Source organism: Eleginops maclovinus, chromosome 16, assembly GCF_036324505.1.
Source record: "Eleginops maclovinus isolate JMC-PN-2008 ecotype Puerto Natales chromosome 16, JC_Emac_rtc_rv5, whole genome shotgun sequence".
Taxonomy (NCBI): domain Eukaryota; kingdom Metazoa; phylum Chordata; class Actinopteri; order Perciformes; family Eleginopidae; genus Eleginops; species Eleginops maclovinus.
Window position 1 is genome coordinate 9,792,536 of NC_086364.1, and position 20,610 is coordinate 9,813,145.

General features: G+C 41.7%; 2 protein-coding genes across 2 annotated transcripts; both read left to right on the forward strand.

The window, feature by feature from the left end:
* Window positions 1-439: 439 nt before the first annotated feature.
* On the forward strand, window positions 440-3,747 carry phb (prohibitin). Its single transcript, XM_063904857.1, has 7 exons — window positions 440-565; window positions 1,083-1,183; window positions 1,623-1,784; window positions 2,113-2,255; window positions 2,361-2,477; window positions 2,568-2,663; window positions 2,818-3,747. Exons 2-7 carry the CDS (start codon window positions 1,099-1,101, stop codon window positions 3,028-3,030), a joined length of 816 nt encoding a protein of 271 aa, XP_063760927.1. The 5' UTR covers window positions 440-565; window positions 1,083-1,098; the 3' UTR covers window positions 3,031-3,747.
* Window positions 3,748-4,400: 653 nt separating this feature from the next.
* znf652 (zinc finger protein 652) lies at window positions 4,401-20,461 on the forward strand. Its single transcript, XM_063903742.1, has 7 exons — window positions 4,401-4,471; window positions 4,563-4,651; window positions 8,817-10,319; window positions 11,923-12,070; window positions 12,346-12,461; window positions 14,197-14,341; window positions 16,106-20,461. The coding sequence occupies exons 3-7, from the start codon at window positions 9,300-9,302 to the stop codon at window positions 16,726-16,728; spliced, it is 2,052 nt and encodes a 683-aa protein (XP_063759812.1). The 5' UTR covers window positions 4,401-4,471; window positions 4,563-4,651; window positions 8,817-9,299; the 3' UTR covers window positions 16,729-20,461.
* Window positions 20,462-20,610: the final 149 nt, after the last annotated feature.

Here is a 20,610-nt window from a genome sequence, read left to right on the forward strand (position 1 = left end):
GATCACTAATAATGTGTATTGCACACGCCGTACGTGCTTTGTGTTGCATTTTGCAGGACTTAACAAAAAAAAGGCACACATAATAGATCTCTGGAAGGAAATTACATTGCCTTAGCTTTAGCTGAATCAAGTTCTGTAAATTACAATGACAGCAGTTACAAAGTTAAAGAACACCCTCAAATGAAAAAGCATGAAAAGTGAATGATAAATGGGGTTATTGACTAATAGCCCGGTTGTAAACAAGGCACAAGGTGCTAACGAATAATACCCTTTACTACACACAGAAAAGATTAAAACACTTGTGTGTAAAGAGCAAAGTGATTAAACTCCAAATTAGTTTTTAAAAATGTGTTGAAAAGCTCTTCCCAGACTCTGAAGACAGTAGGTGGCAGTAATGCACATTACAATGATTATCAATCTCTTCGAAGAGTAGTAGAAGAAGAGACCTACCTTTTGTCCAATCAGACGTAAGGTTGCTACATGCATTGCGCAGGCGCAGTGGAGCAGATGTTTCATGTGTTGTACGTACGTCGGTGGAGGTCACAGACATCTGAACAAAACTGAGGTGAGTTATAACATGCAATGTCTCAATGTCACTGTAAATGCTTAATTTTAGAGGCAAATGTATGCATGGTTGTGATTACAAAACAAAATGGAGGATTATTGTATATATACTTCGTTATATCAAAAGTGTTGCGAACACGAGCAGCCACTTTACATCAACGAGATTTAACATGCGCACTGTCACCTGCTGACTGTGCTGATACGCGCTTTATTCTAGTTGAAGGTTTTTCAAATATTTTATGGGTATTTATTAACATGTTGTAAACCCTTAAGCTACAGTGTTGGGTTTAGTCAGTTTAGCTTGCTAGCTTCTCAGTGCACTGCTAGCTGATACGCTAATGCTAGCTGGTAAGCTACATTAGCTAACACCCACAGCCTTGTCATCTCTCAGCATAGGGCAAGGCCAAATAGTACTGGATAAGAGGGATTCAAATGGCTTTCTAAACACTGTCTTAAATGCATAAATGGTTTACTGTGTGTAATAATTATATCAACTTGTTGTTCTATTTAATGGCTAGAAGGAGAGTTGCTGTCATGGCCAAGCTGTTCGAGTCTATTGGGAAGTTGGGGCTGGCAATTGCCATTGGTGGAGGTGTTGTAAACTCCGCCCTTTTCAATGGTGAGTGTTGGTCAATTGGATAACTGACAACACATACAGTAAGTGGTTAGGTTCGTTAGGTAAGCTAGTTTGTGTACAATAACACATCTTACTGACTCACTAATCTGTTTAAACATACAAACCACTGAATTTCCCCACGGGGATTAATAAAGGTACATCTTATATTATCTTATCTTAAAATCAAGTGTGTTGTAACTTACATTAAACTACAGCAATTTCACATGTTGTTCAGGAAAGTTCAACAATCTGCAACAAAATCAAATAAAAGTTTATTTGTCACCCACACAATCATACAGAGTACACGTTGTAGAAAATCCCACATTGATAAAACAAGAATTAGACAGAATGCATTTCAAATGTTAATTTTGAAACAATTAGAACCGTAATGTTGAAAACACAAACTTTTTGGCCTGGAGTTTAACCATACTTCTTTCTTTAGTTGATGCAGGGCACCAGGCTGTGATATTTGACAGGTTCAGAGGAGTGCAAGAGATTGTTGTTGGTGAAGGGACCCACTTCCTCATTCCCTGGGTTCAGAAACCCATCATCTTTGATTGTCGCTCCCGTCCACGTAACGTCCCTGTCATCACAGGCAGCAAAGGTACATCGATCACTGACTAAACCACTGTTTTCTGTTTATTTTTGCTCATGAACAGGTCTCTTAAACCTCAGAAAGCTGTATCTGTTCTTTGTGAATACCACATCCTCTTGAAAATGCTATTGGGTATTAAAAGGAAAAGCTGGCACAGCTAACATCTGAATTCTCAAATAAAGAATGCTATAAATGTTAATGTTTTATTTACAAATTTTGCAAACATGACCTATCAATGCAACTTATAGTGTACAAAATGGACTTGTATCCATTTTTGTTTTTTTAGTTGTAGGCTAATATGTGCAGTAAATTAAAACTTTAAAAATTCCCCCCACAGATCTGCAGAATGTAAACATCACGTTGCGTATCCTCTTCCGGCCGGTCACCACCCAGCTGCCACGCATCTTCACCAGTATTGGCGAAGACTATGATGAGAGGGTACTCCCATCCATCACCACAGAGGTCTTGAAGTCTGTGGTGGTAAGTGTCATTCAAGAGTAGTTACAAATCAAAAGATGACAACTTTTCTAATGAGTGATAGCTTTCTTAAAAACTGATTCCTCCATCGTTTTTATTTTTCCACAGGCTAGGTTTGACGCTGGTGAGCTCATTACCCAGAGAGAGCTTGTGTCTCGTCAGGTCAGTGAGGACCTCACAGAAAGAGCCAACACCTTCGGCCTCATCTTGGATGACGTTTCACTGGTATGAAGATGCTGGCAAATTCTGCAACCCTGTCAAAGTTTTCGTTTTACTTGGATTTTATTTTTGAGAAATTGTTTTGTTTTCTTTCAGACACACTTGACCTTTGGCAAGGAATTCACAGAGGCTGTTGAGATGAAGCAGGTTGCTCAGCAGGAGGCTGAGAGGGCACGTTTCATTGTAGAAAAGGTAATTATTTTAAAACTCTATTCATCCCTGTTCTACTTGTTTTTTCAGAAATGTCTATGTATACAGTATACTCTCTATTGGGGAAAGGTGGAAGATTGCTTTGATTTACAGTATTGTGGTGAAGGCTGCTCCCAAAATGTTCTTTTCCTCTTAGGCAGAGCAACAGAAGCAGGCGGCCATCATTTCAGCAGAGGGTGATTCCCAGGCTGCCTTGCTAATCGCCAACTCCCTGATGCAGGCTGGTGATGGTCTGGTAGAGCTGCGTAAGCTGGAGGCAGCCGAGGAAATCGCTTTACAACTCTCCCGCTCCCGCAACGTCACTTACCTGCCATCTGGACAGGGCACATTGCTTCAGTTGCCCCAGTGATAGCTTCTCACATCATGTCTAGCCCACTATTGCTGTCACCATCTGAACAAGGGCCATGGAATGGGTGGTTGAAGTGTTAAATAAATGACTCTCAACTTCACACACATTCCTCCAACTCTTTCTCTAACTAAATCTGGACGGGGCTCTGTTGATAGCAGGAAGGTGGGAGACAAAGTAATAGGCCTGCGATGGCTACATTAATGAAGTCAACCCATGTGTAAGGAAGTTGAGTTGAACCTTTTATATACACATAAATATATATATATAGTACCTGCGTAATAGAAAATACAGTACATTCTCTCTAGTTTCATCTTTGCTACATTGTTTCAGAGCACTGGATGTTTGTAAAAAGCAACAGATTGATTTCAACACCAAGAGAAAACAGTTTGATCGCTTTTAAAGATAAGGTGGTAAATTGTGAATGCTAAATGCCATTACTCTGTTATTTCTGTGGGAATGTTTCATCAAATTGTGTAACTGCATATTCAGATCTGTAATGAGAGGCTATCCTTTTGATTTCTGAAACAATCTACTTTCTAGCAAAGGATTTCTTCATGAATAATATTGCTATACCCAAATAATTGGAACGTGCCTATCTGGTAGTAAAGAATGAACCTTTATTCTTTTCAGTTGTTTACTTAGTTTATGTGGACAATGTGTATGCCCCTGACACAGAAATGACTCAGCTTAACAATAAATGTGTCTTTCTATCTCCAAGTTCTCACACTTCTTGTTCAACGTGAATGTGCATCAATTTCTAATTAGTGTAATCATAATCACCACAAGAGGGTGTCAAAAATGTATTACCATTAAACAAATAAAAAGTTGCTGCACTGTTTATAGTTGCAACCTTTAAAACTATGCAACTGATAAGGGTGTTCTTTAACGTATTCCGTGATATAAGGATATTCGTTTACTCAAATATATTTAAGAAGAGATGGTTAATTTGAATAAAATAACTACATTTTGAATGTATTTCATATAAATGATTCATAAAACCGTATCCTGTATATGATCGTGAATGTTATTTATGGAGTCTCCATGGAGGCATTTGTGAAATACTGCAAGTAATTGCCCTGGGCGCGCTGAAAACACTTTTAAGTAAGGACCAAACACCAAACTCTTAAATTCGTGCGGTATTAAAAAAATATTACGAGATTACAGTAATATTAGAATAAATGAATGACACTTCGCTTCACACTTTCTCCTTTGAGGGGATAAATCGGTCCTCAGGGTCTTCTCATTATTTCCTTAATCGAGGATTTCAGCTCAGCGCGTGTGCGCGCATCGTCCCCTGTCTGGTTTGGAGGGGAGACCCAGACACGCTGACGCGCGCCTGCCCAGACAGCGGCCTGAATGCCTGGGATGAGCGCGGGACGTCGGTGGTACGCGCGAGAGCTTGGCCGGGCCACGTAGCGGGGTTAAAGACACCGGTTAGCAGGTACCTCCGCAGCCTGCACATCAACAAATAATTCAAACAATTGCAGACAAAAAGATGATTGGCTTCTCTTAATGCACATCCGCAAATGTAGAGAGAGTGAACGAGAGAAGTGCGCGTGCAACCCTGAATCTGTGCAACTCTGATTGCACGAAGGCAAGAGGGAGGTCGCTCTCGACGGAGGTAAGCCAGCAAACCGACAACAAAATGTTTGTATATAACTTAATTGTATGCACTTACATGTATGGCAAGTATGACAGCTGCTAGGCGAAAGCATACTTAGTTTGCCGGTAGCCGCTGGCCGCAGCTACGGTTTGAAATGTCGGTGAGCTGGGCTAGCACTGACTTTGTGACAGTGTCGAGTTGAGTGGGTTTGTCAGAAACGTACAGCAGCCGGGGTTTTGTCAGCAAAGCGTCGCTTTTCATTTTGCACGACAAGAAAGATACAATGATAACAAAGCATGACATCGCTTCTTTATCCAGCTCCATATAGGTCCGATAGCTGTCACACTTTCCCCTTCAAAGTGCAGAAGCGAAATTAAGTGTAACGTTAATGCTAAATATCTGACGTTATTGCTAGCTCTAAGCTAACTAGCCAAAATCTGGGCGGTTTGGGGCAAAAAAGTGAAAGTCTTGTATCTGTTGTTAGCTAATGCATGTTAGCAAATACTAGCTATAAGATGATACATACAGCTTGTGCATATTAACATGATTGTTGTTGAGGTGGAGTAACCTTTCCTTGCACTCAAAATGTCTAATGGCTGCACCTTCAGCTAATGTAGCCAAGTTAGCTTTTATGTGTGTGCAGGTTAGTACCTATGGAGTATTGCTAGCTAGCTAAGTAGCCTAAGTTGCCCAGGCCTGCACAGTGTTACTGCTGTTCGGTGTATAATGTTGCCTTTTGATTTAACCCTTTCTTTGCATCGTACGCACATTACCTCTAAGATTTGTAGCTTAAAAGATACCCCTCAGCAAGATTCAGCAATAAAACCAGAAAGTAGCTGCTGCACTATATTACGTCATACTTGCCAAACGTATGTAGTTTTTCGCAGTTTTTAGTAACCTTGTTCGCCAGAAATAGTGAGCTTGTTTTATCTTATCCACCCGTTTGCATTTCTATCATATTTCATGTTGACAGACAAAAACACGTTTTAATCAAAAGAGCCACATTGAATTTGCCCATTGTTATCTTTCCCCTAGTTATAACAGAGACATCCAAGTTGTAGATGTCAGTGGTCCGCTGTCAGGCCTGACAGTGTCTCTCTGTGCAGTGATGAAAATAAAGAACTTCAAAAGGGATAGCTTGGCCTTAGGTAATACAACATCACTTTTACTTTAATACCTCAGATGAGTTTTACCAGAACAAAAACGCTGCTGCTCTATGAACCGATTATGGGCTTCAGGGCCAAATACTTACAGAGGCATGGTGCACCCCTGCAGTGCACCACACAGTGAGCTGGTTAAGGTCTTATGAGTTTGGACAGAGTGAGGAATGTGAACCTTCACACGGTCCTCTACAAGCTGCAAATGGGAAAGCTCATTAAAGTCTAGACTTTAGTGGGAGCATGGCTTTGAGGAGCGATGCTGCATAATAGGAGGTAAACATGACACATTTGGAATGCTTCAGAGGTCTCATCTGCTTTACTGTCACAAGCCAACCATTAGCATGCACAGTTTAATTCTGTTGGTTAAAATGTTATACAGTGCCTTTTTTCAGTAAAACTCCCATCCTGTGTCATTCAAATCGTAAGCCACAGAAGCATCTATCCTGCATATGACTGGCTTTGTGGCTTACCCTATATGAAATTAGTATTGGTTTCAGCATGTCTCTGAAGCATGATTGAGTAAATGAATATGAATTGGTGATTGTTGAATAAACTTTGGTTTATGGGCAGGATTTGCTGAGCATTAGTTATGCTTTGGATTATTTAAATTGGCTGTCAGAGAGACAGTTATTTATACACGTTTCTCTTTTTTGCAACTGGGTGCAGAGTTCATCTTTGAAAGCTGTCCAAACTACATAAAGGCAGTCACAAATAATCATCATCACTATAGGTTTCACCTTCTGATCCAACAACGTGATTGTGTAGACTAATTACCAGTGATATTTGGAAGACAGGATGCTACTTCCCACATCAAAGGACTGCATTATTTCGCTGTGAGTGAAACTTGCAAATGACTCATTGAAAATGATAAGCTTGTGGAAGGATTATTACTCTATATCGGTTATATGACCACACTGTGTGACTGTTTATTTGCACAAGTGCAGTTCTCTTGGGACAGTTTTAAGCAGAGATTTTTGAACTTTTTATACTTTTATTGTGTGTGGCATATTTAAATGAAATCCTTAAGTGAGCTTTCGTTTTCATTCAACAACAAGAATTAGAAGAGAAAGGGACAAGCTGCATGTTAAGTCAGGTTCAGGCAATGGGTTTTCATGCAATTTATATTCCTCTGTCATCCATGCGCAGGATAATGCATTTGGCTTTGTGTCTAAGACAGCCATGTGAGTTGAGTTGCTCTATCAGTGCAGAGCTCGCCCTCCCCTTGTGGTCTAAATGTTCTCGGAGCTCCTGCCCAATTCTCGGAAAGGATCAGAGTCAGCATGCACAGGAAGACAGGTGTGTCTGTATGTGCGATAGACATATTATACAATATTGGTCTTATATATGCCAAAGTGGTGAAACGTATATTCACATATCCAGTAAGCTTGAAAAACATCATTTAGTTCCATTTTTGCCAGACTTTGTCCTTGCATTTCATTACAATCTAGTGAGATGAGTGAAGTGACAGGAGGAACAGGAGCTTCTGTTCAGGGTTTACTGGAGATTATAACAATAAACTGAAAATTAATTTGTTCAGATTGAGTACAAAGAGCTGAATATTTCTTATAATGTGCTATTGGTGGGTGTTGTAATAGTAAGCCACCACAAATGAAACAACACTTTCTAGGTGACAAATATTGCTCCAGAAAAACACATTTTGATCAGAATTGTTCAAATTAGGAGGTTTATGATCTTTGCTTTTGTGGCATATTTCAGCTCTACGCTCTTTGTCAGTTATGATCCCTTTTCAGCTCCCTCTTTCTTCTTTTTCTGGCACTCTCGCGAACCATTCATGTTAATCATGACTGTAAATTAAAAACTAAAACAGAGTCATCTTTATGTGTCGGTTGGGGGATGTTTCATTAAGAAAGTCCCTTATGGCTATTTATGTTTTCTTTGTAGACAGAGTGTTTATTGTTAAAAGCAATACAACATAAAATGTTTGTGAACACACCGAGGGCAGCATGTTTGCAGTCCCCAGGAAAGGAAATTAGTTTTCTCTCTTGCTCAGGGAGGTTTTTAAGTGAACAAACAACTCTAGTGACTTTCGAAGGGTAGGGTGTAAGGTTGTTTCAGGTCAACCAACCAGCAGCCGGTTGCACACTAGCTTAGTTATAAAACTAGCCATGTTAAAAACTTAACCAAAAGCACAACGATATTATAGCACAATTTATTTGATTTAAGAGACTTTGTTTTTCCTCTTTGACCTGCATAAACATAGTAGTTGTAATGCAGGCTCCAAACTGTGCAGTGCTTACGCTTCATTGAAAAGTTGAAATAGAGTTTCCTGTGGTTGTACATCTGTGATCTGCAACACCAGCTCCTGAGCTGCGGTTACACTATGCTCTCAAACAGTCTAGGTGTGTTCATGTTGGTGTGTACAGTTACTTAGAAAAATAGAAACTATTTTGTTCAATCAATGCTTTGCAATTAAGTTGTTGTGGATCCTTTTAATTTATTTGCAGAATGCTCTGATCATTTATGTAAATTGGGGGATATTAATCCTATTATTATAATAAAGTAATATTTTAGAATGGGAACATTTATTTAGGCCTAGTATAAGAACCAAGTTATAGTAAAGTGGATGCATCTGTGTAGTAGAAGCCAATCGATATGGGTTTTTTGGTTTTTCTTTTTTGCATCTGATCAAATGCAACGATGACCAGGTCATTGCGGAAGTTGTATGAACATTTTTAATAGTGTTATTATTTGCAAAGTCTCTACTTGTTTGTATTGCCCCTATCTATTTATTTATAATGTTTTTTAACTCTAGAATGCAAACAATCTCTGCATTTTATTTTGTAGGGAAGCATTGAGATTTCTCTTCTATTTAAATCCACTCTCATTCATTTCGGTAGGTGGTGGTTTTTGACTCCTACACACAAAACTGAAACATTTGTGGGCAAATGTGAAACTCTGTGTTTATTTGATAATGTGGCTGTCATTTCAGTTCACACACAAAACAGAATGGGAAGCACTTTTTTTTCTTAATCGGTCTATGTTTCTTCTGTGTTATTTCATAGGTAAGCGCACTGTGAATGGCTCTTCAAGCAATGCACAGGCGTCCTTACAGCAGTGCCATGTCGGGCATTCAGCTCATATTTACCAGCTCTGAAGCCTGAAGACTCTGGCACCCTGCGGTGCAGCAGCCTTCTGAGAAACTGAATCTATGATCTGCCTTCACCTTACATACTAACAAGAGGAGTTTACCTTCAAATGTTCAGCATCAAAGACACAGAGCCTTTGATTTTGCAGTTTGATTTCTAGGCATATGGAACAAGAACAGATTGTATGTCTCTCCGACTGCATTTCCTACCTTAAACAACATGGATGCTCTTTTTGAATCAGGTTAACTATCTGTCGCCTCATCCCCTCCTTCCTGTCTCTTCAGTAGAAGGAGGGTGGGGGATTGGTGTGGCGTCCCCTGCCCCTCCTTGTAGAGAAGGCTAGTCAACCTTTTCCATTGCCCCGCGCTCCCACCAACCCCATCCCTCCAATTCCTCTTCATGAAATCCTGCAACAGCCTCAAGGAAGAGCTTTCTGTACCTACCCTTGGCGGGATGTCACAGGAGGAAGGACGCAGGGCGCCAGTGTCCCAGTCCTATTTCCACTCCTCTAACCCAGATCTGGACCTGACGGGCAAGCTTTATAAGAGAGAGGTTGGAGGTAAGCCGTATTCTGTGTTAGTGGACAATAAAATGGCAGCCAAGGCCTCGATTGCAGATCAGAACATTGGTCAGTTGCCCACTCATCTAACCTCACAGCAGCATCAGCAGTACTTCAGAGAGGGTGGAGAAGGGCAGGAGGCGGGGTCCCAGGCTGGTAACGACGTCACCTCTGATGACACTGAAGATGATGATGAAGACGAAGACGAGGAAGAAGAGGATGAGGAGGGGGAAGATGAGGGCTTCAAGCGGGAGCAGATCATTGTCGAGGTTAACCTGAACAACCAGACTCTTCACGTATCCAAAGGAGACAACAAAATTGGAACCACAGAAGACGACTCTGAGCAAGCCGGCAGCGACGAGGAAGACGACGATGAGGAGGAAGATGAGGAAGAGGAGGAGGACAGCCTCAATGAAGAAGAGGAGGAAGACGATGAGGAAGATGAGATTGAGAGTAGAAGGAGGAGGTCAAAGCGGGCCCGTCGATGCGCCAGCAGCACAGGAGCTTCAAGCCAACCCCGGAGGAAGAGCCTGAGAACGTCTCTGAGCATGACCTCTGCTGGGATGACCACCAGGGGCAGGCGGAAGCACATGGACCCCCCAAAGAGCAAGCGCAGGTCTGCCAGATCAGCCCCATCGTCCGCTGGTTCCACAACGACGGGAGGGAAAGCTGAAGTGGAGGAGAAGGAGATGCTGGCGTGTGAAAAGTGCCCCAGAGTGTTTAACACGCGCTGGTACCTGGAGAAGCACATGAATGTCACTCACAGGCGAATGCAGATCTGCGACAAATGTGGCAAAAAGTTTGTCCTGGAGAGTGAGTTGGCCTTACACCAGCAAACCGACTGTGAGAAGAACATCCAGGTAATGCAAATTCCTCCTTCCAATATTATATAATCTGTAGATATATATGTCAACTTCCTTTTAAAAATCCTATTTTACTTAGAAAGATAGAAACGTGCATATCCAGGCTTCACCATGTTCTTTCCTGTTATACTAGTATTGTGTGTGTGTGTGTGTGTGTGTGTGTGTGTGTGTGTGTGTGTGTGTGTGTGTGTGTGTGTGTGTGTGTGTGTGTGTGTGTGTGTGTGTGTGTGTGTGTGTGTGTGTGTGTGTGTGTGTGTGTGTGTGTGTGTGTGTGTGTGTGTGTGTGTGTGTGTGTGTGTGTGTGTGTGTGTGGGGGGGGTAAGGAAACATTTAGATACAGTAATTACTATCGCATGCTGTCATTGAAGTTGTTAAAGAGGGTTTGATTTTAGTTTGTGGTGATTTAGCATGTTAATACCCAAGGGACTCTTGTGAGTAGCCTAATTTAGCTCCCTGTTTTGCTTAACTTCATTTGCACCTCGAGTTAGTTTGGGACACTTCCTCTTCTCAAACAATATCAAGATGTGAATGTACAAGTTTGCTTATAATTAATTTAATTTAATGGTATAAGGGGTTAAATCATTTCCTTGTTAAGAGTATACTATGAAGACAAGTGTAAATATCCTGCAGAGTACAGTAAACTTATTTTTAAAACGGGTAAGAAGAGAAATCATGGCACAGTATAAATCTGTCTTGATCAGGCTCACTTCAAACACTGAATGTTGGTAATAGAAGTGCTAGTGAGGCTGCCACCAGAGCCCCAGGGTCCATGAATGAGAGGGACGGTACACAACTGCCTCTCTGGTGCCGCACAAGTTCTATGGGAGAATAGCAGAAAGGGGAAAGACACTGTTGGAGGGGAACAGCTCACATGATAACTTTGCAAGTGTTTTGCCAGAAGGTATTTGAGAGATACAGTGTAGATCTCTTTGATTTGATGAGACAATCATTTAACTGTCTGGCCATCATATTCATTGCTTGGGTGTTGGTGTGTTTATATGGTTGTGGCAGCGTTTTGCAGTGGGGATGTTTCTCTGCAGTGATTTAAAAAAAAAAAAAGAAGAAGATTATACTGCCAGTAACACAGAGCCAAAGCCTAGAAACGGCCTGAAAAGAGCAATGTGGATTTTCTGATAATTGTTACGTAAAACCAGAGGATTGGTGCAGTTAAAAAAAAAAGACAGAAATGCAGATGTTCAGAGCTGATACACAATTGTTTTATACTTATTCAATTTCTTGCTTTATGATCATCGCTTGTCACAACCATTGTTCAACAGTTTCACAGAACACAACATGACCTGTTTAGGTGGAGTAAATATTTGAGTTTATTCGATTTAATCCGGAATGACATCCACAAGCCGAATAATCATTAATGAAACACACTGACCTTTGTTTTTCTTCCCGAAATGGCATCTAAGCTACTTCATCTCTTCAGAGGGATTTCAGAAAGTAATCCTGCTGTGATGTCCCCAGCAGAGGGAGCTAGAGCATAATGAAACCGTTTGGGCGAATAACAACAATCTGGCAGCTGCAGGTTTTCATGATATTTATCAGCAACCAAATCTTAATGTTTTCTCTACTTTTTTTGTGTCCTTTTTAGTGTGTCTCCTGCAACAAGTCTTTTAAGAAGCTGTGGTCACTGCATGAGCACATAAAGATTGTGCACGGCTATGCTGAAAAAAAGTTCTCATGTGAAATCTGTGAGAAGAAGTTCTACACTATGGCTCACGTCCGTAAGCACATGGTTGGTAAGTAAGGGCCTTTATTCACAGTTCCTATCGTGCTGCATCCCCACGATAGAGAGTTCACTCTGGTCAGTGTGTTTTAAACCACAGCTTAAACATTTATATATGTAAAATCATTAGATAGACTTTCATTCAGTCAATAAGATAGAAGTGTTCTTTATTCATCGAAGCTTTCTAATTTGTAATCTTGATATATTACCTGATCAGGTGTCTGCAGTTGCCTTAGTTTTCTTTGCCACTCTTGTTCTCATTTGCATCCACCTCTTCTCCCATCCCAGCTCACACTAAGGACATGCCATTTACCTGTGAGACGTGTGGGAAGTCGTTCAAACGCAGCATGTCTTTAAAAGTTCACTCACTCCAGCATTCTGGAGAAAAGCCCTTCCGTTGTGAGGTAAGATGCATTGTGTCCCTGTTCAGACACGACGTCCTTTATTCACATGAGTCAGAGCTTCTTATAATTCATCTTATTTCAGAGTGACAACTTGTGATGCACAGGGTCGTATCTGTTAAACCTATGGCGGACGAATTGTGTATGCAAATTGTCCATCGTGATCACGAACAGGTTTTTTTTTTTTTCTTTCAAAATATGCTCTTGGATCCACGGGGCTTGCTGGAATATTGGTCTACTCTTTCTGTGATCCGTTCACATGCTGCTGCTTTTGAGTTTTTGTGTTTCCAATTGAAGTGTCATTCACATGACAGAAGATACATTTTTAACTTTACGCTTTTCTTTTAAGCAACCTAAATTCCACAGTTTAATAATTAATTATCTTCCATGCAATAATAGCTGAATTAAGTCTCCTGCTTGGAAAGATACAGGAACCAATATAAAGTTGACTGGTGGTATGCAGTAAATATTGTTTTTCATTAGCACACACTCATGAGCATTCATCGGAAGGCTTTATCATCTAAATGTATACAGAGACTTCTAAACCAGTCAAATATTACATGCCGTGTTCACCAATTAACTGGAGAAAAAGATCATTGGTGAACTAAATGTTCATTCCTCTTATGGATGCATTTAGTCACATTGTGTCTCCAGGGGTCGGGCCGTAGATTTCCTATTCCTGTCGTTAGTCCTGGTTTCATAGGATGTCTACAGGGGCTGGTTTACTCCCACCCAAGCCTTTAATGTCTCACCACTTCAACACGTACTCCACAGGGAACATGTGTGTATGGGTGGAGCTGCTCTAATTGAATGTTAGAAATTATCTTCTGCTGTAACATACTTATTAGGCTGTATGTAATGTATAGGCCGTTCTTCATTGTGGTCTTAAGCTGGAGTGTCATATGAGAACTACAAACCCCTGTAAGGCTGCCCCGCTAGTTCCAGGTGATACTGTGACACAAATACATTTTAAAAAACTTTTAAACATGTCATCAAATAAAATAGGCTCTGCCTCACATCCTCCTACGTTAATGTCCCAACGTCGGTAAACGAATCATGCATAAATCCCTAAAAATATAAGGTTTCGGAGCTGCTCTGGAAAGCTTAGCAGAGCAAATGTACAGCTCCGGAAAAAATGAGACCACTCCACATGTTTCTTAAATCTTTATCAGCCATTCCAGTGTTTGTTGAATTCCAACACAGAGAATTGTTGTCAGTAGTTTAGAGAATACAATAAAAATAAACATTTCCAAAGAAGACTGCCTACACATGCCAGTGTATTTTGTTCTCCTCTTCACGACCGTTTAATGTTTTCTGTTGTTGTTTTTTGTCAAAAATAGAAAAACAAATATCTTACAAATTGACAAAACAGGTTTCTTTAATGTCATTTTTTAAATAAATGCAACAAACTATTTATTTTGTATATATACAAATGTATAACTTTGTAATCTGTGTTATCAAATATGATTTGCGGCTCCACACATATATATTTATTTTTTGTGGCAGAAATGTATCTTGCATATTATCTGTTTGGTTTTTGTTGTGTCCGATTTATAAGTGTTCCTTTCTTTTCTCACCAGACTAACAAGTTAGGAAATGTAGAAGGCTGTTTATGTGGAAGGTGTTGACCGTAGTGTAGGTTATGTCTCTATGCGTCTACATGTGTGAGTGTTTTTGTGTGCGTGCCTGTCCGCTGACGTGGTGTGTTATCGGAATGCTTCTGTTGTCTCTGCTGCAGAACTGTGACGAGCGGTTCCAATACAAGTACCAGCTACGCTCCCACATGAGCATCCACATCGGACACAAGCAGTTCATGTGCCAGTGGTGCGGCAAAGACTTCAACATGAAACAGTATTTTGATGAGCACATGAAAACACACACAGGTGAGAAATTGTACAGCCATCGTCTCAGCAGCATTATGCCGCTGAACTGAGAGTCTATTGTTGCTGCCCCTTTTAAACACCAGGAACTTTCTGTAGGGAGATAACTTGGCCAAGGTTTTGACAGGAACATGCTTCTCGTTTCAAAGCCATTTTAGACTGCAGAAAAAAAAGGCTTTTTTGTTAACTATGAACATAACCTCTGTAAAGAAGAAGAAGAAAGAAGCATATTTCCTATGCTACTATTCCCCCATTAAGAATTAACTGCTCCAGGTCATTTCAAATGACCAAGAAACTATAAGGATGGTTTCTCCAGTATAAGTAAGCCCTGGCTTTCACCATTACAGACTTGGGAATGTACTTTCTTGTAAACATTTAAAGTTATGCAGCTGACTTTCCAGTCTAAAAAAGCAGTGTTCAAACAGACAATTGGGTGTAAGAAAAATGTTCCACGAAGTGCTTGAATTTTCTACTGGTTAAATGGCAAAATAAACACCCAGCTGAGTCTCGCCCTGCCGACTTCAGTCTTCTCTCCATCTCTGCACGTCTCCCTCCCAGCATCAGCGCTATCTAAATATATCACACAGTCGTGCAGCAGTTAATTAATACAACAAAAAGATGAATGTGAAGTTGTGGTCATAGCTTTTGGAACGTCAGGGGTTACAATTTTATTTCGAATTTTTCAAATGAAATACAGACGCTTTTAAATTCTAAACTGTCTAAAGATAAAAAACATTGCTAAAGAACAACAATGTTCCTGGGTTTACGCAGTCAGCCAGTTACGGTACACTTTCTTAAAAAGGAAAGACATGGGATGTTTCCAAGATGAACATTATAGCGGTGAGAGCCGGGAGACTTCGCCCAGTTTTTGTAATGAGAGGGATGTTTTACATCAAAGACCAGCATTGCATATATTGGGGCTTATAATGACTACCCAGACACATGCTGTATTCCATCCCTCTGGTTTTCTGTCCCTGCTGCACTGCTATTTCTCAGACCAAACTGAGCAGTTCAGTCTGTTCGTCTTTCACTGTTTTTTTCCCTCAGCCGTGCCTGTCGTGGGCGGACACACTGCTCTGCGTTGGCCCCTACGGTTCTATTTGCGAGGTGTAATTACGATACCCTCTCCTCTCCCTGCCTCTACCAACCAATTTAGCCTGCAGAAGGAGACACACCCAGCCATGCCCTGTAATAGGCGGCACATGTTAAACAAACGTCCAAAGTTTGGCTCCCTGCACGCAGATCTTTCATGATTTCTTCTGAGCATAATGTAACAGAAGACTAGCACATTAGCTGTCACCTTTTGATGTTCAGTTTGTTTGGAGGAGCTTTACACATGCCAGTAGAGAAAAGGCTTTTAGAGAGCCCTTCAGCAGCCTGTTAATAGATGGCTGTGTGGGCGGTAGCAGGCACATTCAGAAGCTCCATGGAGGGAGGTTAATGACAACGGCATTCCAACGTAGCTGCGGTTATCCACTTTCACATCTACACTCCTCAAAGTGTGAATTGTAATAGCTTCCTGCAGAGTGGGTGGGTAGATGGCAAAGACCCTCAATTCAAGATGCCAAGTTATTAACATTTTTAAAAAGAAAACTGTCGCTCTTTGTAGAAAGAAACATTTAAAGGCAAAAAAGATACACAGGGCTTTAATGAGTGAGCTGGTATTCAGTAACCGTTTGTCTCTGATGTGTGTTTCTTTTCTTGTGGTAGTTCTTATCTTTTAACCGATCATACATTATCTGTCTTTTGCTTTCTCGATCTGTGCAGGCGAGAAGCCTTTCATCTGTGAGATCTGTGGGAAGAGCTTCACCAGCCGGCCCAACATGAAGCGCCACCGCCGCACCCACACCGGGGAGAAGCCGTACCCCTGCGAGGTGTGCGGTCAGCGCTTCCGCTTCTCCAACATGCTCAAAGCTCACAAAGAGAAGTGTTTCCGGGTCACCAGCCCCGTGGTCCTGCAGACCAGCGGCCCACCCGTGCCTGTCCGCATCTTCGCCAACACCTTCTCCTCCTCTTCCTCCATCTCTGGTCCCAGTCCCTCGGCTGCACCCCCGGCCACCACTTCAGCACCCCTGGGCCTCAGCCCGACAGGAGGACCCATGCCTCCACGAGGCCCTTTGGGACACACGTTCTCCCACGTACAGATCCACTCAAACCCCTCTCACCAACATCCTCACCCTCCCACAACCCAGCAACACCTCTCAAACACACCCCAACATGTCCCGCCTCACCCCCACCACCATTTGGCCGTGCCCCCAGTCACACACCTGCCCCCACCCCCGGCCCTTTTCAAGAGTGAGCCCTTGAACCACTGTGGGCATGAAGACAGCAGCTACCTGCACCACATGGCTCCCCCTGAGAAGGGTCCTGGAGCCCCGCAGCACCACTGAACTGTGCTTAAACTCTGCGGGCCCCCACCAAACCACGCCTTGCTCCTCCGCTTCACTTCGTCCTGCCTCAGTCTCTCAGTTTCCCCCTGATGAAAGGGTGCTTCTCTCAAACGGGTTTAAATAAATCAATATTCAACCATGCACATCCCCACTCCACGTATTATTTAAGTACAACAGCTACTTAAAGACCTCGGTCCACTGACTAATATTTCACAACCTCTTACATTTGTTCTTAATCCGTGCGACGGTGGGTGTAAAGTATCTCCTTTTTATCAGAAGCTACTGATAGAGCTCAACGTATGTATTGCCTGTGCTTCATGGATCTACAAGGATCAGTGTCATGGAACTTTTCTCTTTGTGTCAAGATGACTTCGCACATTGACTGTCTGCACTTCCTCCCCATAGCAATACTAAAGCTGTTCTCTTATGCCGCTTTTCCACCAACCCGGAGCCGGAGCTGGAGCCGATAAAGATCTGGTTTTTCGTGTTTCCACCGCAGCGGTGCCGACTTTAAGCGCCGAAAAACCGGATCTCTCTGGCCCCACTCGGCTGCCCGGCAAGATCCAAGATCCAATACGAACCAAAACGTCAAGCTTACTTCGGAGGGGGGAGATTAACCTGAGCAATAAGCGTTCATGGCGAGTACAACATGTAACAAGCAGTAGCGCTGAGCAAAGTGACTAGAACGCGAGCACACACTTATAAAAAACACACTTTATAAAGTCAGGCAACACTAACCAGGATTAGTTTGATGCTGTTTATGTTACCCTACTTTAATCACCATCCGTTCAGTGTTATTGGTCATTGTGAAGAGCAGGCAGACGTTCTCCTGTTGTTTTGTATTATTGCAGCTATCGGATGGAATCGATACACGGGCTACACAGGTTGCCATCAGAAGTAAAATCATAACGAAAACTACGCCGGTAAAATAAGCCTGTACAAAAACAGCTTCTGCCACAATAGGATAGCAGAGTAGTCGAGATCGTCAGAGTAGCCTCGCTTGCTATGCTAACATCACCTGTCTTATGCCAGAGACACTTTCATAATAGCGTTGAATGCCAAACCGCTTCAATTCAGACTGAAACACATTCACTTATGAGGAGAGGGGCTATGCATCAGCTGCTTGTGACAGTCAGACAGTGAATATGAATCAGTCATAAGAGGGCACGTAAACCGTTACGTCATGACGCAAACGATGAGGCAATGACGCAGCTCCACTTTAGCTCCACCCGGCCTCTGAGCGGTGGAAACACAAGGGGTGCTACAGGCTAGAACCAGAAAAGCAACCGAAAAGCAAAAGATTGGATCTTGAAGCGGATCCGGTTTAGTGGAAAAGGGGCAATAGTTAAACTGTAGAGCCTCACCCCACAGAAATGTTTGAATGTTGTTCTACCTGAGCTTCTCTCTGTCCTAAGGCTTTCTGTCAGAGTGGTATCAGCAGCAGAGCGACGTGCAGTGCCATAGGTCACAGTTAGAGGGGAGGACTATTTGTAGGGGACAGAGGTGTTGTTAAATGTAGACTTAAGACTGAGACTCACATCATGGTTAAATGGTGCTTTCCATTCCTATATACACAAAATATTTTTTTTTAATTTCGCTTTTCCGTTTGATTTTTGAGAAGTGTCATATGACAAAATAACCACGTATTGTGTCAGCCCTGCTTTTATATAACAGATTTTACGTTTGACTGGATATTTTGTGATTGAGAAACTCAATTTATGCAGGATACACACCCTCACACTTACTCAAGCACACACCCAAAACACAAAGACCATAGTTTGGTCACTGATAAACTTGCTGTGTTCAGTGAAACCTCAGCTTTGAGCTCTGTTGGTCAACAGAGGCTTTCAGATAATGGATGACTGTCAAATACTGCCACTGTGAGGGGCCAGACACATGGCCCCATCAGGATTTACCCCACTTCCCTCCGCTGCTGTCGAAATGATACGGGTTACCATGTGAAAGGTCTTTTCACACACACACACACACACACACACACACACACACACACACACACAGTATAAACACCTGGGACCTTTTTTCATCACAGTTCTTAACAGGCAATTATGCATATTCCGCTCAGCCTATATTCCACGGTTTGGTGTGGGGTGTGTCGTAATGTAAAGTTGTTGTTTTTTTTAAAGTTTTCCTTCTCTTACTGATAAGCTTTGATCCACACAGGCAAACCCGTGTCTAAACCTGTTGAATGTTGCCTACGCAGAATGATGGCTGATAAGGCATTGGTATTTAGTTTTTCTAGGGATCTCTTTTAATTCGCTCAGTTTTAAGCTATTGAACTGTTCTGCAGTGTAGATACGGTTAGCACATGATGGGAAATGTCAGGATAAACAGCAGTGCTCATACAATGTCTATTGAGTTCTTGTATAGATAAGCATTCATGTGACCAAGTCAGCATACAGCATCACAATAAGTAACGTGATAGCCGATGGTGTGAATGTTACATGTTTAAAAATAAGCATAAATGGCTGGAAGTATTTGGCAGGAATTTGAGATGCGTGGTGTTTTTTTTAGCCCTTCTGTGTGTGTGTGTGTGTGTGTGTGTGTGTGTGTGTGTGTGTGTGTGTGTGTGTGTGTGTGTGTGTGTGTGTGTGTGTGTGTGTGTGTGTGTGTGTGTGTGTGTGTGTGTGTGTGTGTGTGTGTGTGTGTGTGTGTGTGTGTGTGTGTGTGTGTGTGTGTGTGTGTGTGTGTGTGTCCAGTGCTCTTCTACCAAAAGCTTCTTTTAAACAGTTTGCCCTAATACATGATGTGTATTTGGGGGTCCTGAGATGGACAATAGCAGTACATTGAACATGCTCCGTAGTTTGGTATGTCCCCCTTTTTGGATTTAAGACCTGCAATTATCCTGCCATTTCAGTGGGTCACAACACGGCTGCGTTATTTGCATATTATCATGATGTCCTCTCGGATTCACTGCTGTGCTCGAGCACTTTTGCAGTATGGATCTTTGTCTTTATTCTTTTTTTTTTAAGCCTTTTCATTTGTGTGTATTCTCTGCACTTTACTGCTGCGTGGGTGAGGCGCAGGGAAGGGAGGGACTGACAATGCATTGTGGAACCGAGTGCAGTTGTGGCTGCATGGGAAAGGGTGGAGGTGATCATTTTGAGTGGATGTTTTTAGGCAAGGAAAGGAGGAAAATCCCGCTTGGAGGCGGTTAGTGTAGAAGTTACCATAGCAAATGAAGGACATGTCTTTAAGTATGGGCATACATTTCCTTTCCTGTTATTTTACAGTAATACACTCTTGTTCCAAAATGGACCTCTCAAATTGAAAGTGGTTTTTCCTGCGTTGGCAACTTTACACTAGCCCCTCCTAGCTGTGTCTGAAATACTTTGTTCTGTAAGGTTTTGTTTTTGTTTTTCAGTTTTGTCTTTCAGTTTACTGAAAGCTTCTCCTCCTCCTTTCTTTGTGATATAGAATGCACTTTCTACTAAAATTCTTGGCTAGTTAAGAAAAAATAACATTGTATTTTCTTTAAAGATGTTTTTTAAAAAATCAATATACTTTTCCCCTTTGTATTTTTAACCACTTAATGTAGCATTGCGTATTTTATTATTGTATATGGTACAAATGTGCAGCTTTATTATGTCCTTGTTTGTCCTTTTTTGTATGTTATCTGGAGATTGAGGAAGTGAAAAAGTGGGCCTTTTTTGATAATGTACATTTAACTGACTGCTAACTTTGAGAAGTAAAACAAGTAGCCATGATTACCACATATCCTTGTGCCTCCTTTTCCCTTCAAAAGCTGTGAATCTGCTGTGAACCTAAACAAGGACAATTTAATTGAATATGAAAAGTAGAAAAATAAGGACTGTGCACAACATGTCCCTGAGAGGTGGCTAAGTACTAAGCTTTGCTAAAAAG